This window comes from Bombina bombina, chromosome 1, assembly GCF_027579735.1.
Source record: "Bombina bombina isolate aBomBom1 chromosome 1, aBomBom1.pri, whole genome shotgun sequence".
NCBI lineage: Eukaryota > Metazoa > Chordata > Amphibia > Anura > Bombinatoridae > Bombina > Bombina bombina.
The window spans coordinates 1179807765-1179833983 of NC_069499.1; the positions used below are offsets into that span (position 1 = coordinate 1179807765).

General features: G+C 39.4%; 1 protein-coding gene across 4 annotated transcripts in view; it reads left to right on the forward strand.

The window, feature by feature from the left end:
- Positions 1-26219, forward strand: part of TANC2 (tetratricopeptide repeat, ankyrin repeat and coiled-coil containing 2) — a 785323-nt gene that overhangs the window by 644347 nt on the left and 114757 nt on the right. For all 4 annotated transcript variants that reach the window (XM_053699768.1, XM_053699765.1, XM_053699775.1 and 1 more), the window contains 3 exons: positions 4691-5298; positions 18528-18636; positions 22093-22215. In XM_053699768.1, coding sequence (XP_053555743.1) covers positions 4691-5298; positions 18528-18636; positions 22093-22215 — 840 coding nt within the window. The remainder of the gene's footprint in view (positions 1-4690; positions 5299-18527; positions 18637-22092; positions 22216-26219) is intronic.

Consider the following 26219-nt stretch of genomic DNA (forward strand, 5'->3'; position numbering starts at 1 on the left):
CCTCCCGATAAACATTCTAGAACTGAAACCGATATTCAATGCGCTTCAGGCGTGGCCTCAGCTAGCTGCGGCCAAATTCATCAGATTTCAGTTGGACAACATCACAACTGTAGCTTATATCAATCATCAAGGAGGAACACTGAGTTCTCTAGCGATGATGGAGGTAACCAAAATAATCCGATGGGCGGAGGATCACTCTTGCCATCTTTCAGCAATCCATATCCCAGGGGTAGAGAACTGGGAGGCGGATTTCCTAAACTGCATTGAGGTATGTTCAGTCTATTTTTTTCTAGACAGACTGTGTTAATTCTAGAAAAGGCTGGCAATATCTCCATGAGGGAAGGGTAAGCTGTATTCAGACACTTAGTAGGAATCCCAGCTTGCATAAAGGGCTCATTAGTTACTGGTGACACTGATAGGAAAAAACGTTTTAGTTTTTTGTAAAAAATGCAAACATAACGTTTTTTGAGGGACTTTAAGGGGTCATTGTGGCTTGTTTAAGGGTTATTAACCCACATGGCTAGTTTAAGAAACACTCTGTTGTGTTTCTTTTAGGCCCCATAACATCGAGTGAGGTGGGAGGGGCCTATTTTTGCGCCTCAGTTGCGCAGTTTCTTTTCCTCAGCGACATCCAGCTGCTTCTCCAGAGGTTCCTACTGTGTTTGAGGGCTGTAAAGAAGTTTTTTTCCCCACAAATCGTTCTTAAAGGGCAGGTAGGCGCCACAGCAGAGCTGTGGCAAGGTGCTGAACGTTTTTTTTTACCGGTTTTTGATGTTTTGTCAATCCGGTTTTTACATTAAGGGGTTAATTGTTTATTTGCATAGCTGTGCAAAGTTACTAAGGCTTTATGATGCTACTGTAAAAATTTCGTTGTTTACTGCTTTTTTACACTGTTTTGCAGAGTTTGTGCAGCTTTTTTTCTCTTAAAGGCACAGTACCGTTTTTTTTCTAATTGTTATTTGCTTTGATTAAAGTGTTTTCCAAGCTTGCTTGTTACATTACTAGCCTGTTTAACATGTCTGACACCAAGGAAAATCCTTGTTCAATAGCAGTGGTGCCTTATCTAGACGACATCTTAATTCAGGCATCGACTTTCCAACTAGCCAAGTCTCACACTGACATCGTGTTGGATTTTCTGAGATCTCACGGGTGGAAGGTGAACATAAAAAAGAGTTCTCTCTTCCCTCTCACAAGAGTTTCCTTCCTTGGGACTCTGATAGACTCGGTAGAAATGAAAATATTTCTGACGGAGGTCAGAAAATCAAAACTCTTAACCACATGCCGAGCTCTTCATTCCATTCCTCGGCCATCAGTGGCTCAGTGTATGGAGGTAATCGGACTCATGGTAGCGGCAGTGGACATAGTTCCTTTTGCCCGCCTACACCTCAGACCACTGCAACTATGCATGCTCAAACAGTGGAATGGGGATTATGCAGATTTATCTCCTCAACTGCATCTGGACCAGGAGACCAGAGATTCTCTTCTCTTGTGGTTGTCTCAGGACCACCTGTCTCAGGGAATGTGTTTCCGCAGGCTAGAGTGGCTCATTGTAACGACAGATGCCAGCCTGCTAGGCTGGGGTGCAGTCTGGAACTCCCTGAAAGCACAGGGCTTATGGTCTCGGGAGGAAACTCTCCTCCCGATAAACATTCTAGAACTGAGAGCGATATTCAATGCGCTTCAGGCGTGGCCTCAGCTTGCTGCGGCCAAATTCATCAGATTTCAGTCGGACAACATCACGACTGTAGCTTATATCAATCATCAAGGAGGAACACGGAGTTCTCTAGCAATGATGGAGGTAACCAAAATAATCCGATGGGCAGAGGATCACTCTTGCCATCTCTCAGCAATCCATATCCCAGGAGTAGAGAACTGGGAGGCGGATTTCCTAAGTCGTCAGACTTTTCATCCGGGGGAGTGGGAGCTCCATCCGGAGGTATTTGCCCAGCTGACTCAGGTATGGGGCACACCAGAATTGGATCTTATGGCGTCCCGTCAGAATGCCAAACTTCCTCGTTACGGGTCCAGGTCCCGGGATCCCCAGGCGGTACTGATAGATGCTCTAGCAGTGCCCTGGTCCTTCAATCTGGCCAATGTATTTCCACCGTTTCCTCTCCTCCCACGTCTGGTTGCCAGAATCAAGCAGGAGAGAGCTTCTGTGATTCTGATAGCACCTGCGTGGCCACGCAGGACTTGGTATGCAGACCTAGTGGACATGTCATCTGTTCCACCGTGGACTCTGCCAATGAGGCAGGACCTTCTAATCCAAGGTCCATTCACACATCCAACTCTAATTTCTCTGCGTCTGACTGCTTGGAGATTGAACGCCTGATTCTATCAAAGCGTGGTTTCTCTGAGTCTGTCATTGATACCCTGATTCAAGCTAGAAAGCCTGTCACCAGGAAAATTTATCATAAGATTTGGCGCAAATATCTTTATTGGTGTGAATCCAAGGGTTACTCATGGAGTAAGATTAGGATTCCTAGAATATTGTCTTTTCTCCAAGAAGGATTGGGGAAGGGATTATCAGCTAGTTCTTTAAAAGGACAAATATCTGCTTGTCTATTCTTTTACACAAACGTCTGGCAGATGTCCCAGACGTTCAAGTGTTTAGTCAGGCCTTAGTCAGGATCAAGCCTGTATTTAAACCTGTTGCTCCGCCATGGAGCCTAAACTTAGTTCTTAAAGTTCTTCAAGGGGTTCCGTTTGAATCTATGCATTCCATAGATATTAAGCTTCTATCTTGGAAAGTTTTGTTTTTAGTAGCTATCTCTTCGGCTCGAAGAGTTTCTGAGCTATCTGCTTTACAGTGTGACTCACCTTACCTTGTTTTCCATGCAGATAAGGTAGTTTTGCGTACCAAACCTGGGTTTCTTCCTAAGGTTGTTTCTAATAGAAATATCAATCAGGAGATTGTTGTTTATTCACTGTGTCCTAATCCTTCATCAAAGAAGGAACGTCTGTTGCACAATCTTGATGTGGTTTAAAGTTTTACTTACAAGCAACTAAAGATTTCTGTCAAACATCTTCATTGTTTGTTGTTTATTCTGGAAAACGGAGAGGTCAAAAGGCTACGGCTACCTCTCTTTCCTTTTGGCTGAAAAGCATAATTCGTTTGGCTTAGGAGACTGCTGGCCAGCAGCCTCTTGAAAGAATTACTGCTCATTCTACTAGAGCAGTGGCTTCCACATGGGCTTTTAAAAATGAGGCTTCTGTTGAACAGATTTGTAAGGCGGCGACTTGGTCTTCGCTTCATACTTTTTCCAAATTTTACAAATTCGATACTTTTGCTTCTTCGGAGGCTATTTTTGGGAGAAAGGTTCTACAAGCAGTTGTGCCTTCCGTTTAAGGTACCTGTCTTGTCCCTCCCTTCATCCGTGTCCTAAAGCTTTGGTATTGGTATCCCACAAGTATGGATGAATCTGTGGACTTGATACATATTACAAGAGAAAACATAATTTATGCTTACCTGATAAATTTATTTCTCTTGTGATGTATCGAGTCCACGGCCCGCCCTATTTATTTAAGACAGGCAGTATAATTTTTATTTTAAAAAACTTCAGTCACCACTGCACCCTATAGTTTCTCCTTTTTCTTCCTAACCTTCGGTCGAATGACTGGGGGGTGGAGCTAAGGGAGGAGCTATATAGACAGGTCTGCTGTGGGTGCTCTCTTTGCCACTTCCTGTAGGGAAGGAGAATATCCCACAAGTATGGATGAATCCGTGGACTCGATACATCACAAGAGAAATAAATTTATCAGGTAAGCAGAAATTATGTTATTGTTTTTTTCTCCTTAATATATTTCTGCAATTTCAGAACATAAACTATACCTACAGTATATTTGGTTTCTTTAATTTTTTATCAGTCTCTTTCGCTCATCTTCCATTTTCCTCAACTGACTTAACAAGATGTCATATTCTTTACTTAAAGTACTCTAAAAGGTAATTTACAAAATTAGCTGGATTCCCAAGCAGGTTGTGAGAATGAAAACCTTTAATATAAAGGCCTGTATTTACTCTCTGCCTTTTCCTATTGTTCCAGACATTTTGCTGCTAAAGGGTGTTCTGATCTTTCTGTTTATATTTATTTGCACTAGGCTACCAACTTCAGAATCATATCGATGTGAGACTATCCAATTCCTGTCTGGGCACTTGACTCTTTCTGTCTAATAGTTACACAGATGATTGTTAGCCTTCTTTTTCATGAGAATATTCTTAGCTGTTCCCAATGCTGATTATTGGCCTTGTTCCTATTGTTCAGAACCTTTTCACATTTTCTTTTAGGTAGCTTATCCTTCCCTGATACTCTGTAAAATCAGTGCACAATGTGAATTTGTGGTTGAAATCGGAACGTTCTTGTACTTTCTCCCATTCTGGTTAATCACATGCACATTACAAAGATAGTCGGACCCCAAAAATATTTGGTGATCCCCCTCTGAACAAGAGACATTTCAAATCCAACACTTCTATGGGCCTTTTTAGTAAAGTTCTCCATACAATGATCAGTGGGTCTATGTCTGGAGTCTATTCTCCAAGGGTTATTGTTAAAAAATGTAAGAGACAGATAATTTTTACCATCTATGTTCTTGGAATTCTAACTCATTTAGTAGTTTTATAGATAGATTTCTTCCATATCCTCCTCCTAATTATATTTCTCTTGTTCTCAATGTGTATGTGTTCCCTTGACAGGAAATAACCAAGCAACTTCCCTTCCATCGCATTTTCCTGGACCGGCTGGAGGAAAATGAGGCCATAGATCAGGATCTTCAGGCCTACATTCTGCAGCGCATTCACAGCAGTTCTGAGATACAGAACAACATTTCTCTGAATGGCAAGATGGATAACACCACCTTTGGCAAGCTAAGTTCCCATCTGAAGACACTGAGCCAAGGCTCTTATCTGTACTTAAAGCTGACTTTTGATCTTATAGAAAAGGGCTACCTGGTTCTCAAAAGTTCTAGTTATAAAGTTGTCCCTGTATCTCTATCTGAAGTCTACCTTTTGCAGTGCAACATGAGGTTCCCAACACAGTCCTCCTTTGAAAGAGCTCTTCCCCTTCTCAATGTTGCTGTGGCCTCTCTCCACCCACTAACTGATGAGCACATCTTCCAAGCCATTAATGCAGGGAGCGTGGATGGCGGTCTTGAGTGGGATGACTTTCAACAGCGAATGGACAATCTTTCCATGTTTCTAATTAAACGAAGAGATCTCACTAGGATGTTTGTGCACCCTTCCTTCAGGGAATGGCTAATCTGGAGGGAGGATGGGGAGAAGACAAAATTCCTATGTGACCCTAGGTAAGAAGTGTTCACAATCAAGACACAGATATTTGGCTAAAAATCTGTTATGTGGTCCAAAAGTTGCTGTTTAGATGTGATTTACTATAAGGCATTTCCCTGGTCCATATGTAATACATAGTAGGTCTATATTACACAGTGACAAAGTTAGAATTCCTACTTACAGTAGCATAATTGAGTGCTTTCAACCCATGATATATGCCAACACAACCTGGCATCAGAATACACTGCAGTTGCACAACGTCATTAGATAAGAGGCAGATAGGTTGCAGAATTGATTTTGGATAAGAACTGTGTTGCATATTCTGACAATATCCATGGCTCTGTACTGAAAGGAAACTAGTGTAATACTTAGTAGAGTTTTTTGGTTGTTTTTTATGTCTCAGTTGTGACATGTTATATCAGCAATGTGTAAATTACAGCTCGTAAACATGGTGAGCCACTATTCGTAATCTGCCTTAAAGGGACCAAATTTTTTTAAAAAGTTATTGGGGATGTCTTTTAATGAACTAGCATATTTGTAAATGAATTAGTGGCTGTCTAATGTAGAGAAAGCTTAGATGCATAGTACATGAATAAAAATACATTGCTTGTGTTTGTAGGGAATGTGAAAACAAAACTGTAGTTTGGATGTCTCCATCTTGGCATGATATATAGCTTTATAGGCTGACATAAAGCTGGAGTCTTTATTAATTAAATCACTCTTATTAGAATTGAAAATATTAATATATTAATTCCCATGTTTTTAATTGTCTTTTATGATTAGTACTAGTAAATCCATAGTAGAGTATCCAGATTGTGCACAATATTGGCCTACCTGTATTCCCATATCTGAGTGGCATTTGATGTTTCTTTGATGGCTCAGCCGTTTGTGTAGGGTACGGACTGACAAATGTATTTCAAATTTAGGATCCAATACAAACACTTAGGAACCAGCCACACTCACCTTTTATTAGCAGTCAGACAAGGGTGTTTGTATATAAATGTTTGTAGAATGAAACAAAAGGTTTGGAGCTAGTTGTAAAAAATTGTTAGTACTGTTGGGTCTGTCTAGTTTTGCACTCATCTTTTGGGGCGTTGTTTTAGAGAATGATTTAGCTATTGATGTAGTGACTTGCAGTTAATTTTCTCCTGTTCCAGGTTGTAATACCTAAGATTTTTGTCTTGCATTCTTTTACTGACGTTTACCCAGTGGAGGATAGCTGATTATTTTTAAGAGTATGTCTCATAGTCTCTTAAAGTGACAATAAACAAATGCTAGATATACTGATGTATTTTATAGCAACGATAGACTATACTGATGTATTTTGTAAAAAATAATATTGTTTAAGTAGTGAAGAAATAAGTGTACAGTTTTAGTTTATATTAAGTACTTTAGTTTCAGTAAAGCAGTAGTCGTGGCCATGTAGAAACCTAGGTTTCCTTATATCGCTTCTGCTGAGGACAATTAGAGGCAGATAAAGTTTGCAAGCTGTGTGTATTTAACATAGTTAAAGAGGCATTGTACTTTTACATTTTCTCCCCTTTAATATATTAACAGCAGTCCTTTTTACCTGCTGGCATGTATTTAATTGCTTGCAAACAACTCCTTTACCTTTATTCTGTTATTTGCTTTTTCCTGTAGAAACTGCCACCTATACTGAAAATATGAGTAGCAGACATTCTCTGTATCACAACTATTTAAACAGGAGACAATAGTACTAATTAATCCCCCAGTGAGGCACCATGCATAGCATTTCAATACCTAACTTTTAGACTGTGTGTTTTTATTCACATTAACGGGTCTGCTGTACCTGCGAACAACAGCTGATAGTTTTAATGAGCAGAACCAGCTATTTCAAATGCAAAAATAAATCTGAAGGGGCAATTTCATATACATTTAATACTCCTGAAGTAGGTATCAGAAAACATTTGGATTGCATTAAAGAGACATAAAACAAGTTGGGATAGAGACAAAATATAGTATGTAATTTAATTACTTTACCTGCAAATGTATACTGCAGTGCCTCGCCATTAACCCTTTCTTTTTAGTTTCTGAATTGTACAGCTCTAACTCCCCCCACACACTTCCTTCTATTGCTTTATCTATATCTATTGTTGTTTTTGTAGAATGCAAAAATGCATAGGGATTATCAGCTGGAGCATGCCTAGAAGCAGTAAACTCAGTTGAAATACAATGCCTTGCTTATTTTTGAAAATTATTTTAAAATACTTGCCAGCAATTTTTAAACATTTTTTTTTTATGCAAACTTTTTTTTAAATGTATTAGCCCTTTTAGGGTATGCACAGATTTCAACCTGTTTTATGTCCCTTTAAGAGGAAACAGATTCCATTGTAGTGTCCCTTTAATATTGATGTATTTTACACAGCTATTTTTCCACACCTTGGCCTAGATTACAAGTGTAGCACAAAAAAAAATTAGCATTATTGAGTGTTAACATAGTTGCAGTGCAATTCTATTTTTGCACTTATATTACCTTTTATCGCCTGAACATCAGTCTTAGGGCTCGCTAACATCTGCATGACGGATAGGGCAGGTGCACTAAATCCCTCACATGATAGACTTCTGTGTGGAGTAATATTCACGTCTGATCTCACTCGAGCACTAAGCCAAGGGGGCACAAGTAGTGTTTTTGTTCATGCAGTTCTACACTTTACTATACTATTAATAATAATGTCAGCTCTTAAAGGGACATGAAACCCAACATTTTTATTTCATGATTCAGATAGAGAATACAATTTCAAACGACTTTCCAATTTACTTCTATTATTTAATTTGCTTCCTTCTCTTGTTATCCTTTGCTGAAAGGTTTAGCTAGGCAAGCTCAAGTGCAGCAGAGAACCTAGGTTCTAGCTGCTGATTGGTGGCTGTATATATATATATATATATATATATATACTGATTGTCATTGGCTAACCCATGTGTTCAGTTAGAAACCATAAGTGCATTGCTGCTCCTTCAACAAATGATGCCAAGAGAATTAAACAAATTAGATAATAGAAGTAAATTAGAAAGTTGTTTAAAATTGTATTCTCTATCTGAATCATGAAAGAAAAAAAATGGGTTTCATGTCCCTTTAAGAAGCACTACATTTAAAGTAGAATTTTATAATGTGCTTGAGCACAGCACTTAATTCACACTTGTAATACGAGTCCAATGAGTGTGATAACTCTCCCGGCGCTATCCATTAAAAGTATAGCGTGTGCTTAAAATATTTAACCATCCACTTGAGATTGTGCTTTTCTGTTTTGTGAGGCCATGCAAAAGATAATGCACCCAGATTGTGCTCCGCTTGTAATCTAGCCCTTTATCTGTCCCTAATTGTTCTCATTAGAGAAGATAGATACCAAGGGTTCAACATGGCACAATCAATACACTTTATATTACAATCTCTAAGTATCCATTTAAGTTTGTGTATTTGAGTGCTGCACTTACATTGTTCTATGTAACAAGCAGAGGAACATGGGTTTTCTCGTTTCCATTCTCTAGTTGTGGTAAAATGCCGGCAATATCCTTTGCCTTAGAGCAGAATATTTACACACCAGTAGGATATTTTTGGGGAATGTTTGTTTCTAGGAAATCTTTAGTGACCAGAGCTGATCATTGTAGTATCATTTAGAATACTGGGAGACAAATTTCTTTCATGTAATTAGCAAGAGTCCATGAGCTAGTGACGTATGGGATATACATTCCTACCAGGAGGGGCAAAGTTTCCCAAACCTTAAAATGCCTATAAATACACCCCTCACCACACCCACAATTCAGTTTTACAAACTTTGCCTCCTATGGAGGTGGTGAAGTAAGTTTGTGCTAGATTCTACGTTGATATGCGCTCCGCAGCAGGTTGGAGCCCGGTTTTCCTCTCAGCGTGCAGTGAATGTCAGAGGGATGTGAGGAGAGTATTGCCTGTTTGAATTCAATGATCTCCTTCTACGGGGTCTATTTCATAGGTTCTCTGTTATCGGTCGTAGAGATTCATCTCTTACCTCTTTTCAGATCGACGATATACTCTTATAAATATACCATTACCTCTGCTGATTTTCGTTTCAGTACTGGTTTGGCTTTCTACAAACATGTAGATGAGTGTCCTGGGGTAAGTAAGTCTTATTTTCTGTGACACTCTAAGCTATGGTTGGGCACTTTTTTATAAAGTTCTAAATATATGTATTCAAACATTTATTTGCCTTGACTCAGGATGTTCAACATTCCTTATTTTCAGACAGTCAGTTTCATATTTGGGATAATGCATTTGAATCAAATATTTTTCTTACCTTAAAGATTTGACTTTTTTCCCTGTGAGCTGTTAGGCTCGCGGGGGCTGAAAATGCTTCATTTTATTGCGTCATTCTTGGCGCGGACTTTTTTGGCGGAAAAAATCTTTTCTGTTTCCGGCGTCATACGTGTCGCCGGAAGTTGCGTAATTTTTGACGTTCTTTTGCGCCAAAAATGTCGGCGTTCCGGACGTGGCGTCATTTTTGGCGCCAAAAGCATTTAGGCGCCAAATAATGTGGGCGTCTTATTTGGCGCTAAAAAAATATGGGCGTCGCTTTTGTCTCCACATTATTTAAGTCTCATTATTTATTGCTTCTGGTTGCTAGAAGCTTGTTCACTGGCATTTTTTCCCATTCCTGAAACTGTCATTTAAGGAATTTGATCAATTTTGCTTTATATGTTGTTTTTTCTCTTACATATTGCAAGATGTCTCACGTTGCATCTGAGTCAGAAGATACTTCAGGAAAATCGCTGTCTGGTGCTGGAACTACCAAAGCTAAGTGTATCTGCTGTAAACTTTTGGTAGCTATTCCTCCAGCTGTTGTTTGTATTAATTGTCATGACAAACTTGTTAATGCAGATAATATTTCCTTTAGTAATGTACCATTACCTGTTGCAGTTCCTTCAACATCTAATGTTCAGAATGTTCCTGATAACATAAGAGATTTTGTTTCTGAATCCATCAAGAAGGCTATGTCTGTTATTCCTCCTTCTAGTAAACATAAAAAATCTTTTAAAACTTCTCTTTATACAGATGAATTTTTAAATGAACATCATCATTCTGATTCTAATGACTCTTCTGGTTCAGAGGATTCTGTCTCAGAGATTGATGCTGATAAATCTTCATATTTATTTAAAATGGAATTTATTCGTTCTTTACTTAAAGAAGTACTAATTGCTTTAGAAATTGAGGATTCTGGTCCTCTTGATACTAAATCTAAACGTTTAGATAAGGTCTTTAAATCTCCTGTGGTTATTCCAGAAGTTTTTCCTGTTCCTGGTGCTATTTCTGAAGTAATTTCCAGAGAATGGAATAATTTGGGTAATTCATTTACTCCTTCTAAACGTTTTAAGCAATTATATCCTGTGCCGTCTGACAGATTAGAATTTTGGGACAAAATCCCTAAAGTTGATGGGGCTATTTCTACCCTTGCTAAACGTACTACTATTCCTACGTCAGATGGTACTTCCTTTAAGGATCCTTTAGATAGGAAAATTGAATCCTTTCTAAAAAAAGCTTATCTGTGTTCAGGTAATCTTCTTAGACCTGCTATATCATTGGCTGATGTTGCTGCAGCTTCAACTTTTTGGTTGGAAACTTTAGCGCAACAAGTAACAGATCATGATTCTCATAATATTATTATTCTTCTTCAACATGCTAATAATTTTATCTGTGATGCCATTTTTGATATTATCAGAGTTGATGTCAGGTTTATGTCTCTAGCTATTTTAGCTAGAAGAGCTTTATGGCTTAAAACTTGGAATGTTGATATGTCTTCTAAATCAACTCTACTTTCCATTTCTTTCCAGGGTAACAAATTATTTGGTTCTCAGTTGGATTCTATTATCTCAACTGTTACTGGTGGGAAAGGAACTTTTTTACCACAGGATAAAAAATCTAAGGGTAAAAACAGGGCTAATAATCGTTTTCGTTTCTTTCGTTTCAACAAAGAACAAAAGCCTGATCCTTCATCCTCAGGAGCAGTTTCAGTTTGGAAACCATCTCCAGTCTGGAATAAATCCAAGCCTTCTAGAAAAGCAAAGCCAGCTTCTAAGTCCACATGAAGGTGCGGCCCTCATTCCAGCTCAGCTGGTAGGGGGCAGGTTACGTTTTTTCAAAGAAATTTGGATCAATTCTGTTCACAATCTTTGGATTCAGAACATTGTTTCAGAAGGGTACAGAATTGGTTTCAAGATAAGACCTCCTGCAAAGAGATTTTTTCTTTCCCGTGTCCCAGTAAATCCAGTGAAAGCTCAAGCATTTCTGAAATGTGTTTCAGATCTAGAGTTGGCTGGAGTAATTATGCCAGTTCCAGTTCTGGAACAGGGGATGGGGTTTTATTCAAATCTCTTCATTGTACCAAAGAAGGAGAATTCCTTCAGACCAGTTCTGGATCTAAAAATATTGAATCGTTATGTAAGGATACCAACGTTCAAAATGGTAACTGTAAGGACTATCTTGCCTTTTGTTCAGCAAGGGCATTATATGTCCACAATAGATTTACAGGATGCATATCTGCATATTCCGATTCATCCAGATCATTATCAGTTCCTGAGATTCTCTTTTCTGGACAAGCATTACCAGTTTGTGGCTCTGCCGTTTGTCCTAGCTACAGCTCCAAGAATTTTTACAAAGGTTCTCGGTGCCCTTCTGTCTGTAATCAGAGAACAGGGTATTGTGGTATTTCTTCTGTTATGTGTGATCAGTCCACGGGTCATCATTACTTCTGGGATATAACTCCTCCCCAACAGGAAATGCAAGAGGATTCACCCAGCAGAGCTGCATATAGCTCCTCCCCTCTACGTCAGTCCCAGTCATTCTCTTGCACCCAACGACTAGATAGGATGTGTGAGAGGACTATGGTGATTATACTTAGTTTTTATGACTTCAATCAAAAGTTTGTTATTTTACAATAGCACCGGAGCGTGTTATTACTTCTCTGGCAGAGTTTGAGGAAGAATCTACCAGAGTTTTTTACTATGATTTTAACCGGAGTAGTTAAGATCATATTGCTGTTCTCGGCCATCTGAGGGAGGTAAAAGCTTCAGATCAGGGGACAGCGGGCAGATGAATCTGCATTGAGGTATGTAGCAGTTTTTATTTTCTGAATGGAATTGATGAGAAAATCCTGCCATACCGTTATAATGACATGTATGTATACACTTCAGTATTCTGGGGATGGTATTTCACCGGAACTACTCTGTTAAAAGTCACTAATCCTTTTAATAAGTATTTATCATGTTAAACGTTTTTGCTGGAATGTAGAATCGTTTACATTTCTGAGTGAATAAATATTTGGGCATTATTTTCCACTTGGCAGTTGTTTGGTTTTAATTGTGACAGTTTCGTTTCTCTTCACTGCTGTGTGTGAGGGAGGGGCCGTTTTTGTCGCTCTTTGCTACGCATCAAAAATTTCCAGTCAGTTACTCTTATATTTCCTGCATGATCCGGTTCATCTCCGACAGATCTCAGGGGTCTTCAAACTTCTTTAGAGGGAGGTAGATTCTCTCAGCAGAGCTGTGAGAATTTTATATTGACTGTGAATAAAAACGTTGCTCTGTAATTTTTATGTCAAATTTAATTATTGTTATTTTACTATGGGAACAAACCTTTGCTAAAAGTTGTGTTGTTTTAAAGTTTGATGCTATAACTGTTTTTTCAGTTCATTATTTCAACTGTCATTTAATCGTTTAGTACCTCTTTGAGGCACAGTACGTTTTTGCTAAAAAAGATTATAACCAAGTTGCAAGTTTATTGCTAGTGTGTTAAACATGTCTGACTCAGAGGAAGATATCTGTGTCATTTGTTCCAATGCCAAGGTGGAGCCCAATAGAAATTTATGTACTAACTGTATTGATGCTACTTTAAATAAAAGTCAATCTGTACAATTTGAACAAATTTCACCAAACAGCGAGGGGGAGCGGTTCTGATAGATGCTTTGACAGCACCTTGGAACTTCGGGATGGCTTATGTGTTTCCACCCTTCCCGCTGCTTCCTCGATTGATTGCCAAAATCAAACAGGAGAGAGCATCAGTGATTCTAATAGCGCCTGCATGGCCACGCAGGACTTGGTATGCAGATCTAGTGGACATGTCATCCTGTCCGCCTTGGTCTCTACCTCTAAGACAGGACCTTCTGATACAGGGTCCATTCAAACATCAAAATCTAACTTCTCTGAAGCTGACTGCTTGGAAATTGAACGCTTGATTTTATCAAAACGTGGTTTTTCTGAGTCGGTTATTGATACCCTGATACAGGCTAGGAAGCCTGTTACCAGAAAGATTTACCATAAAATATGGCGTAAATACCTATACTGGTGCGAATCCAAACGTTACTCCTGGAGTAAGGTTAGGATCCCTAGGATATTGTCCTTTCTACAAGAAGGTTTAGAAAAGGGTTTATCAGCTAGTTCATTAAAGGGACAGATTTCAGCTCTGTCCATCTTGTTACACAGGCGTCTGTCAGAAAATCCAGACGTCCAGGCCTTTTGTCAGGCTTTAGCTAGGATCAAGCCTGTGTTTAAAGCTGTTGCTCCGCCATGGAGTTTAAACTTAGTTCTTAACGTTTTACAGGGTGTTCCGTTTGAACCCCTTCATTCCATTGATATAAAATTGTTATCTTGGAAAGTTCTGTTTTTAATGGCTATTTCCTCGGCTCGAAGAGTCTCTGAGTTATCAGCCTTACATTGTGATTCTCCTTATCTGATTTTTCACTCAGACAAGGTAGTTCTGCGTACTAAACCTGGGTTCTTACCTAAGGTAGTCACTAACAGGAATATCAATCAAGAGATTGTTGTTCCATCCTTGTGTCCAAATCCTTCTTCAAAGAAGGAACGTCTTCTACACAATCTGGATGTAGTTCGTGCCCTCAAGTTCTACTTGCAGGCAACTAAAGATTTTCGCCAAACTTCTTCCCTGTTTGTCGTTTATTCTGGACAGAGGAGAGGTCAAAAAGCTTCTGCTACCTCTCTCTCTTTTTGGCTTCGTAGCATAATACGTTTAGCCTATGAGACTGCTGGACAGCAGCCTCCTGAAAGAATTACAGCTCACTCCACTAGAGCTGTGGCTTCCACTTGGGCCTTTAAGAATGAGGCCTCTGTTGAACAGATTTGCAAGGCTGCAACTTGGTCTTCGCTTCATACTTTTTCCAAATTTTACAAATTTGACACTTTTGCTTCTTCGGAGGCTATTTTTGGGAGAAAGGTTCTTCAGGCAGTGGTTCCTTTTGTATAATGAGCCTGCCTATCCCTCCCGTCATCCGTGTACTTTTGCTTTGGTATTGGTATCCCAGAAGTAATGATGACCCGTGGACTGATCACACATAACAGAAGAAAACATAATTTATGCTTACCTGATAAATTCCTTTCTTCTGTTGTGTGATCAGTCCACGGCCCGCCCTGTTTTTAAGGCAGGTAAATATCTTTTAAATTATACTCCAGTCACCACTTCACCCTTGGTTACTCCTTTCTCGTTGATTCTTGGTCGAATGACTGGGACTGACGTAGAGGGGAGGAGCTATATGCAGCTCTGCTGGGTGAATCCTCTTGCATTTCCTGTTGGGGAGGAGTTATATCCCAGAAGTAATGATGACCCGTGGACTGATCACACAACAGAAGAAAGGAATTTATCAGGTAAGCATAAATTATGTTTTCCTTATTTGGACGATATCTTGGTACTTGCTCAGTCTTTACATTTAGCAGAATCTCATACGAATCGACTTGTGTTGTTTCTTCAAGATCATGGTTGGAGGATCAATTCACTAAAAAGTTCATTGATTCCTCAGACAAGGGTAACCTTTCTGGGTTTCCAGATAGATTCAGTGTCCATGACTCTGTCTTTGACAGACAAGAGACGTCTAAAATTGATTTCAGCTTGTCGAAACCTTCAGTCACAATCATTCCCTTCGGTAGCCTTATGCATGGAAATTCTAGGTCTTATGACTGCTGCATCGGACGCGATCCCCTTTGCTCGTTTTCACATGCGACCTCTTCAGCTCCGTATGCTGAATCTATGGTGCAGGGATTACACAAAGATATCTCAATTAATATCTTTAAAACCGATTGTACGACACTCTCTAACGTGGTGGACAGATCACCATCGTTTAATTCAGGGGGCTTCTTTTGTTCTTCCGACCTGGACTGTAATTTCAACAGATGCAAGTCTCACAGGTTGGGGAGCTGTGTGGGGATCTCTGACGGCACAAGGAGTTTGGGAATCTCAGGAGGTGAGATTACCGATCAATATTTTGGAACTCCGTGCAATTTTCAGAGCTCTTCAGTCTTGGCCTCTTCTGAAGAGAGAATCGTTCATTTGTTTTCAGACAGACAATGTCACAACTGTGGCATACATCAATCATCAAGGAGGGACTCACAGTCCTCTGGCTATGAAAGAAGTATCTCGAATTCTGGTTTGGGCGGAATTCAGCTCCTGTCTAATCTCTGCGGTTCATATCCCAGGTATAGACAATTGGGAAGCGGATTATCTCAGTCACCAAACGTTGCATCCGGGCGAATGGTCTCTTCACCCAGAGGTATTTCTTCAGATTGTTCAAATGTGGGAGCTTCCAGAAATAGATCTGATGGCGTCTCATCTAAACAAGAAACTTCCCAGGTATCTGTCCAGATCCCGGGATCCTCAGGCGGAAGCAGTGGATGCATTATCACTTCCTTGGAAGTATCATCCTGCCTATATCTTTCCAACTCTAGTTCTTCTTCCAAGAGTAATCTCCAAGATTCTGAAGGAATGCTCGTTTGTTCTGCTGGTAGCTCCGGCATGGCCTCACAGGTTTTGGTATGCGGATCTTGTCCGGATGGCCTCTTGCCATCCGTGGACTCTTCCGCTAAGACCAGACCTTCTGTCGCAAGGTCCTTTTTTCCATTTGGATCTCAAATCCTTAAATTTAAAGGTATGGAGATTGAACGCTTGATTCTTGGTCAAAGAGGTTTCTCTGACTCTGTGATTAATACTATGTTACAGGCTCGTAAATCTGTATCCAGAGAGATATATTATAGAGTCTGGAAGACTTATATTTCTTGGTGTCTTTCTCATCATTTTTCTTGGCATTCTTTTAGAATTCCGAGAATTTTACAGTTTCTTCAGGATGGTTTAGATAAAGGTTTATCCGCAAGTTCTTTGAAAGGACAAATCTCTGCTCTTTCTGTTCTTTTTCACAGAAAGATTGCTAATCTTCCTGATATTCATTGTTTTGTACAAGCTTTGGTTCGTATAAAACCTGTCATTAAGTCAATTTCTCCTCCTTGGAGTTTGAATTTGGTTCTGGGGGCTCTTCAAGCTCCTCCGTTTGAACCTATGCATTCATTGGACATTAAATTACTTTCTTGGAAAGTTTTGTTCCTTTTGGCGATCTCTTCTGCCAGAAGAGTCTCTGAATTATCTGCTCTTTCTTGTGAGTCTCCTTTTCTGATTTTTCATCAGGATAAGGCGGTGTTGCGAACTTCTTTTGAATTTTTACCTAAGGTTGTGAATTCCAACAACATTAGTAGAGAAATTGTGGTTCCTTCATTATGTCCTAATCCTAAAAATTCTAAGGAGAAATCGTTGCATTCTTTGGATGTTGTTAGAGCTTTGAAATATTATGTTGAAGCTACTAAGTCTTTCCGAAAGACTTCTAGTCTATTTGTTATCTTTTCCGGTTCTAGAAAAGGCCAGAAAGCTTCTGCCATTTCTTTGGCATCTTGGTTGAAATCTTTAATTCATCATGCTTATGTCGAGTCAGGTAAAACTCCGCCTCAAAGGATTACAGCTCATTCTACTAGGTCAGTTTCTACTTCCTGGGCGTTTAGGAATGAAGCTTCGGTTGATCAGATTTGCAAAGCAGCAACTTGGTCCTCTTTGCATACTTTTACTAAATTCTACCATTTTGATGTATTTTCTTCTTCTGAAGCAGTTTTTGGTAGAAAAGTACTTCAGGCAGCGGTTTCAGTTTGAATCTTCTGTTTATGTTTTTCATTAAACTTTATTTTGGGTGTGGATTATTTTCAGCAGGAATTGGCTGTCTTTATTTTATCCCTCCCTCTCTAGTGACTCTTGCGTGGAAAGATCCACATCTTGGGTAGTCATTATCCCATACGTCACTAGCTCATGGACTCTTGCTAATTACATGAAAGAAAACATAATTTATGTAAGAACTTACCTGATAAATTCATTTCTTTCATATTAGCAAGAGTCCATGAGGCCCGCCCTTTTTTGTGGTGGTTATGATTTTTTTGTATAAAGCACAATTATTCCAATTCCTTATTTTATATGCTTTCGCACTTTTTTCTTATCACCCCACTTCTTGGCTATTCGTTAAACTGAATTGTGGGTGTGGTGAGGGGTGTATTTATAGGCATTTTAAGGTTTGGGAAACTTTGCCCCTCCTGGTAGGAATGTATATCCCATACGTCACTAGCTCATGGACTCTTGCTAATATGAAAGAAATGAATTTATCAGGTAAGTTCTTACATAAATTATGTTTTAATTAGCAAATTATTGAATTAGGAACTTGGCATTGTATTATTTAGAAACAAGTGTTTATATCAGACCTGTATTATTTATTAATAGAACTGGGTGTCAGATATAAATCCATATTATACAACAGAAGACTAATTAAAACTTACTATGTAATAACAAATGTTTTATAATCAGACTTAAATTATACAACATCACTGAATGTTAGATCAGATCTGTTACATACCTTAAAGTAACACTAAAGTCAAAATAAAACTTTCATGATTCAGATAGAGCATGTGATTTTAAGCAATTTACTCATTTACTTTAATTATCTAATTAGTTTTGTTCTCTTGGTATCCATTATTGAAAACGATACCTAGGTAGACTTGTTAGCTGCTGATTGGTGGCTGCACATATATGCCTCTTGTCATTGAATTTCAGCTAGCTCCCTGTAGTGCATTGCTGCTTCTTCAACAAAATATATAATAAGAATGAAGCAAATTAGATAAAAGAAGTACACTGGAAAGTTGCTTTTATATTGTATTCTCTATCTGAATCACAAAAGAAAACTGTTGGGGTTTTATGTCCCTTTAACAAAACTAGGCATCTGATAAGGGTTATATTCTAAAGTAGCTGAACTGGGATGAAACAGTGAAAGCGATGGACATCAGGTCAGCCCTGTGTTAAACACTGTGCAATGTGTACCTTTTATTTGGATTCTATGCAGTTTGTACTCTTCACAGCTGGTGAATCCTTTGTCATAAAGTTATGTGTTGTCCTCAGGAGTGGACATATCCTACTGGCATTCTGGTTCTCCCGTCAGGAGGGAAAGCTGAACAGGCAGCAGACTATTGAGTTGGGACACCACATCCTAAAGGCTCACATTTTCAAGGTATGATGCACAGAAACAAGAGGTTGGTCTGTTTTTCTATGACAGCTATATGCAGCTCAGAACTATTCATGACTAGTGGGTTAGTAGCAAGCTACAATATGGAAAAGTAAATGAGCCAAATGTCACTCCTATTCCAGCCTATTTCTTTCTCTTTCAAGCTTTTTTTAATTTCTGTTTGGAGAAGTCTCATTCATCTGTAGTTCTGCTCTAAGTTCTCGTCTAATTTCAAACTTTACAGATTTCCACAGACTCTTTCCACCCATGACTACTGCATTGGGTCATGGAAGTTAACTAATGAATCCTCTCTGTTTTACTTCACTATTCACTGCAATGAATCTAATGGTACCAAATTACCCTCCTACCTTTCCTACATGTGTTGGGTTCTATTCCAGAATTGACAAAGCAAACATGCATTACTCTAAGTTCTCCCCTACAGTGCTCCTTCTCCTTATAATGCTCTTTCTGCTTTTTCACGGACTCTTCTATTACACATTAAACTATTATGCTGCAGCTTTTTCATATTTGCTACACATTCAATCTCTCCATTATAACGACGCAAGTCATATACCTTTAGTCGTGTAGGTAGACATTCCTGTACTGATGCAAAACGACCTAAATAAGTGAAGAACAGCAAAGTTAAACCATCTCTATGCTCTGCCATTATGTAAAGCCAAGCTACCCTTTGACACTCAAGCTAATATGTGTCTTCCAGGAGGTTGCAGCTAATCTTCCACACACACAGCTGCACATTTTAAAGCTTTCTCACTCTCAGCTGCCAAAGCTCCTGCTCTGACTCCCAAGTCCCACTTGGTTCTTAAAGGCATTGCAACCTCTTGCTTGATTTATTTTAGTCAAATGTATTTTTCACTACTCACAGTATAAAGAGTATAAGGAGTAAAGAGTGCCCAGAGCCACTGATCTCCCTTCCAGGTTATTAAATCTCCTCAAACCTGGTACCAATAACTTTTACTAAAGATTATTCCCAGGCAAGACAGAATCCGGTTTGTAAATGCCAAAACGTGTTAGTAGAATCCTCTAACCTCATCTCACTTTCCATGGAGAAAGTGTTTTTAGTCAATTCTTCCAGCCCATGGTCTGTATGTCTTAAGGCTTTCTGCGCCGTTATGCAACTAGATAGAGGTTTCTAAATACAGACATACCTCTGAGTTATTGCGGGTTTGTTTCCAGAACACCGCAATAAAGCGAATATCGAAATAATGTGAGTCACAGGAATTTATTGGTTTTCCAGTGCTTATAAAAGTTATACTTTTTTTGTACTATACTATGTCTATTAAAGGAACAGTCTAGTATAAATTAAACTTTCATTATTCAGATAGGACTTTTAATTTTAATCGACTTTCCAATTTACTTTTATCATCAAATTTGCTTTTTTCTCTTGGTATTCTTAGTTTAAACTAAACATAGGTAGGCTCATATGTTAATTTCTAAGCCTTTGAGGGCTGCCTCTTATCACACACCTTTTAAATCTCTTTTCAACACAAAGAGACAGAAAGTACACGTGGGCTATATAGATAGATAACACTGTGTTCAGGCACAGGGGGTTATTTAAGATCTAGCACAATACAATGCTAAATTTAAGACAATAGATAATAAACAGTCACAGTCATGTGATCAGGGGGCTGGAAGAAGGTTCCTAGATACAAGGTAATCACAGAGGTAAAAAGTATATTAATATAACTGTGTTGGTTATGCAAAACTGGGGAATGGGTAATAAAGGGATTATCTATCTTTTAAAACAATAACCATTCTATGGTTGACTGTCCCTTTAAATGTGCAATAGCATTATGTCTAAAAAAAACTATGTACATAAATTAAAAATACTTTATTGCTAAAAAATGCTAACCATGATCTAAACTTTCAGCAATTTTGAATCATGGGATAAACCCATTCAGGAGAAAAGGATCAGGACTTAAGGATCCAGCAATGCAATGTACCATGTTTTTTTTATAGAAACCACTATTTCTTAACTGTGCCTGATGGAAGTACCTGGAAATGGGGAACAATGTGGGGGGATTACCTCAGCTATAATGTCCTTTATTCAGGGCAATGGTCTTGCACCCCAGGTTTTCTTGAACCTCAACAAACACTAAAAAAGGCCTTTGCAGATCTTAATCATCCATATGAGACTTCAAGGACCTAACCTACACCTCCAAGACCAATAATTCTCAAGAAACCTTTGTTGATTGTCATGATAAAGTCTCTTTCCCCCAAAGTTATTTGCCATCCAAAGTAGGGGCCCTTAAATACTACTAATTGACAGTGTCCTTCTTTGAATGACTCCCTATTTGTCCTACATTGGATTGCTTAATGCACCCAACCTTTTTTTTTTTTTTTTAAAGGGATACTAAACCCACATTTTTTCTATAACGATTCAGCTAAAGCATGCAATTTTAATCAGCTTTCTAATTTAGTCATTTTATCACTTTTTCTTCATTCTCTTAATATCTTTATTTAAAAAAAAAAAAAAGCAGGAATGTAAAGCTTAGGAGCCGGCCCATTTTTAGGTTCAGCACCTGAGTCGTGCTTGGTGATTGGTGGCTAAATGTAACCACCAATCAGCAAGCGTTATTCAGGGTGCTTAACCAAAAATGGCCCAGCTCCTCATCTTTTATTTCTGCTTTTTCAAATATGAAAACCAAGAGAACTAAGAATAATTGATAATAGGTGTCAATGAGAAAGTTGCTTAAAATTGCATGCTCTATTTGAATTATTAAAGAAAGAAATTGTGTTTAGTATCCTTTACCCATTACCTTAGCCTATTAATCAGCAAGTAATTATTTTCCATATTCTACCTGTGCAGCAACCGCCTCATTGGCTTGTTCCAAAGAGGCATCAATCAAACAGTTGTGTAAAATTGATACTTGATACCCATTGACTAACCTTTATCATGTTCTACAGTATCAGTGGGTTCACTATGTTGTTTCTAGTTGACTTTTTTTTCCTAATGATCACCAGTTCTCAGTACCCTCCCTACAGATGATTCTCACTGTTTCAGTATGAACTTTCTAGCCATCAAATCATCTTTTGTTTCTGTTCTGTGACAATAAACATGAGGAAAAAAGATATTATTTTATACGCCATTAAATCTATATTTAGTGTGGCTATTTCACTTCTCTTATTCCATGCTCCTATTATTTGGATGAGTGCTAAAACTGGAGGGGAATAATGCAAACGGGTTTTCTTATTTGAAGTTTCAGCTTTAATATTAACCCACTGGTCATAAATTATCTTCTGCTTAATGTGGTCTCACTCAGAACATGGATTTAACAGTGAGTATAAAATCCTCTTTTTCTCTTCACACTTTCAATCAATCTTTTTATTTATCTTTTTCTTCTTTCTTTCACTGTCTGCTCTATATTTGTTCTCTAAGATGCTTCTATATATTTTTTGTTCCTTCTTTATTGTCTCCTCACACACCTCCCTTTGTATCTCCAGGGTCTGAGTAAGAAAGTTGGTGTGTCTTCATCCATCCTCCAAGCTCTGTGGATTTCTTACAGTACAGATGGTTTATCTATGGCGTTGACTTCACTACGAAATCTCTATACTCCTAACATCAAGGTGTGTCAAAAGTGTCCATTAAACTTAATTGCATTAAATGTCACATTTCAGTGATAACACTAGTGGCTTGGATTCATTTAAGATTGTTTTGTTTGTTAAAGGGACATTCCGATCAAAATTTAAATGCACATAGATGAATTACATCTTTGAATAGAAACATATTTATAAGATGCATGTTATTGCCAAAAATGCTTCTAGTAAAAGTTATCGCTGTTTTTCTTTGCACGTGCATGTGAAGCATTACTAGATATTCTCAGTGCACCAGCATTTTAAATACTGCAGCGGCTCAGAGCACAAGTGGGGCTTGTATCATGTCAGCAAATAACAAACTGAGTAATTACCAGAGGGTGCAAGCACCTTAGGCTCTCAGAGCAAGGGCTGTGTTTAAAATGCATACTTTTTACATTTTTGAAACAGCTACAGCTTTTACTAGAAGCATTTTTGCTAATATCTGCATATTACAAAAATGCTTCTATTCAAAACTGAAATGCATCTATGTGGTTTCCAATTTTGGCTGGAATGTCCCTTTAATGAGCAGCTCATGACCTTACTGAGGCGGCCCTTTCTATATACCTGGCACTGTTAACACCTATGTTTTAAGAAAATATAAATTAAAATGCAATATTGTCAAAGGAGTTTACATTATAAATATGCCATGAGATGTGAGAAGACTTCAGACATGCACAGCAAAATGATCATCCCTGTGCTGACACTGCAAGAAACACATTTAACAATCATATGTAAAAAAAAAGTAATTCTTAATACTATACAAAATATTTTGAAAATTGTGGTCTAAATTTACACTCTGTTGTACAGATTTTGTCTCTCTGGTTTTATTGTGCGACATAGAAATCTAAAGAACTTTCAGTAGAACATTTCTTTCCTTCCTAAGATACAGAGAGTCCACAGCTTCACTCCTTACTGTTGGGAAATACAACACCTGGCCACCAGGAGGAGGCAAAGACTTCCCAGCCAAAGGCTTAAATATCCCTCCCACTTCCTCATTACCCCAGTCATTCTTTGCCTTTCATCACGATAGGAGGTGGCAGAGAAGTCTCAGAAGATTCGGAGAGTCCTAAAAAAGGGTATCTGCTCTTCGAGATAGGACTGGAGTTTTAAGTAGTCATGTCAACCTCTCAGTGAGAGTATTGATGAAGCAGGGAATGTTTTTCTGCAAAACCATCCAGACTACTGCTAACAGCTCCTAAGCAATCAGTGTTGACGAGTTCCACTGCCTGCTTTCTCTCACTCAAGTCCATGTCAGGAGCGCTGCTATAAGATTGTCACACTTGAGAGGCTGTGTTCTGTTCCTCAGCATGGATCCTGGAGGTAAGATTGTTTCAATTTTTTACACATAAAACGCTATAACAGGGTCAAAGTGTGGCTCTCTTATACCTTGATAGGATCCAGGGTTAATATCCTCTGAGTGGGGTTTATTGAACAGTTGGGGACCTGGGGTTAATTATTTAGTGTATTAATTATGTACATGCTGCTTTGTGTGATTTTATTTTCTGGGCTAATAGACTATGTTTTTTTGACTGGAACAAACAGGTTTCACTTTCCTTTTTGAAAGTGTTGCACAGCTCCTATTAACTTGCTGTACTTTTCATAGCATGTGGTCTATGTTCATTTCCTCCATTCCGACTTCAACCTGAGGAGAGCGTTTCCTCTGTTAACTGTCTGGGTCTAGGTGGTGGTGACTGCCCCAGCCATTGGGAGTATGTAAAAAAAAACAAAAACATTTTTATTTGTGTCCTTCTGTGGTTATAACCTGCGCTATGGAGGACTCAGACATGTTAGAAGGTACTTCTTCCGTACTAAATTATACCTGCTAATATTGTGAGAAGGCCATGGTTTTTCCGCCCACTTAATTATGTTCCACATGCCTTAACACCATTATAAAGTCTAAGAAGGGAGACAAGCCTGCTAAGGCTATTAGTCCCTCTAAAACGTCTATCTTTCAGGACTCTGCATCCTGGGAGATTACTACACTTGCTTCATTATCCACTCCACATGCAGTTCCCTGTAGCACATCTAATCCTCCATTCGGAGGGGGCCTTCTTCCTGCAGACTTTGCCACGCAATTACAAACGGCGGTGTCTGCCGCACTCAGTGCATTACCTCTCCTAAATGCAAAGCCCTCTGGCTTTGCGGTCCTAGCCGCCGAGCGCTCTGGTTGAAGTCTTGGTCTGCAGATATGATTTCTAAGTCCAGACTCCTTTCTCTTCCCTTCAAGGCAGGGGTGTATTTAGGTTTTGTGCTGCCCTAGGCACTCAAAATTCAGCTCCGCCTCCACTGTCACCACGACATGCGCATCCACATACAATCCCATAGGACAGCAATAGCTGGGCCAGTCATTTAAGTCATTTGTAATTGGTTGATTTAGCCACCCGGCCCTGAGTTCAATAGAGTGGCCCTAGGAACTCAAAATTCTGCTGCCCCTTAAAAATCTGCCTCCCTAGGCACTGGCCTCGTTGGCCTATGCCTTAATACACCCCTGCTTCAAGGGAAATATTTTATTTAGTCCAGGCCTGGACTCCATTATTTCTACAGTTACCGGAGGCAAGGGTGCCTTCCTACCGAAAGATAAGAAGAACAAGTCTAAGGGACGACAATCTTCTAATTTTCGTTCTGACAAATCCCAATGACAACAATGCTCCAGTTTATGACCACTATAGATTTGAAGGATGCTTACCTTCATGTTCCAATCCACAGGGGACACTTTTGATTCCTCAGGTTTGCATTCCTGGACCAGCACTTCCAGCTCATTGCCCTTCCGTTTGGCCTAGCTACTGCTCCAGGAATCCTTACAAAGGTTCTGGGGGCTCTTCTAGCCATTGCCAGAACTCAGGGTATTACAGTAGCCCCATCCTTGGAGGATATTCTGGTGCAAGCACCATCTTGTCATCTTAAGGGAGAATACTCGGAGTCCCTTCTCAGTCTTCTTCGATCACATGGATGGAAGATAACTTGGAAAAGAGTTCTCTTATCCCAAGTACCAGGGTGGAATTCCTGGGTGCTATAATAGACTCCATATCCATGAGGATATTTCTAACAGACCAGAGACGTTGCAAGCTAACTTCAGCATGTCTTGCCCTCCGGACCTCCTTGAGTCCCTCTGTGGCTCAGTGTATGGAGGTGATTGGTCTCATGTTGTCCTGCATGGACATCATTCCTTTTGCCAGGTTCCATCTCAGACCTTTACAACTGTGCATGCTGAGACAGTGGGACGGCAATCGTTCAGATCTGTCTCAACAGATTGTATTGGATAGCCGGTCGAGAGAATCGCTCTCTTGGTGGCTCTGTCCAGGTTATCTGTCCCAGGGGATGTGCTTCTTAAGACCATCCTGGGAGATTGTGACTAGGGACACAAGCCTATCTTGATTGGGAACTAGTTTGGGGTTCCAGGAAGGCACAGAGGTTATGGACTCAGGAGGAGTCCTTCCTCCCGATCAATTTTGGAACTACGGGCAATCTTCAATGCCTTGAAGGCTTGGCCACTTCTGGATTTGTCCCAGTTTATCAGATTCCAATCAGAAAATATATCCTCGGCTTTCATCAGCCATCAGGGGGGAACAAGATGTTCCTTGGCGACAAAGGAAGTATCTCAGATTCTGGAGTGGGCGGAGGCCCACAGCCATTCGCTGTCAGCGATCCACTTTCCTGGTGTGGACAACTGGGAGGCAGATTTTCTCAGCAGGCAATCCTTCCATCCAGGGGAATGGTCTATCTATCCCAAGGTGTTTGCAGAGATATGCAACAAGTGGGGGACGCCGGAGATAGATCTCATTGCATCCCGTCTCAATACCAAGCTACCATGGTACGGGTCAAGGTCGAGGGATAACCAAGCGGATCTAATAGATGCATTAGCAGTGCCTTGGAGGTTCATACTCGTATATCTTTTTCCTCCATTACCGCTTCTTCCTTGAATGGTGGCCCGCATCAAGCAAGCGTGGGTATCGTAATCCTGATTGCTCCATCGTGGCAGCGAATGACGTGGTTCG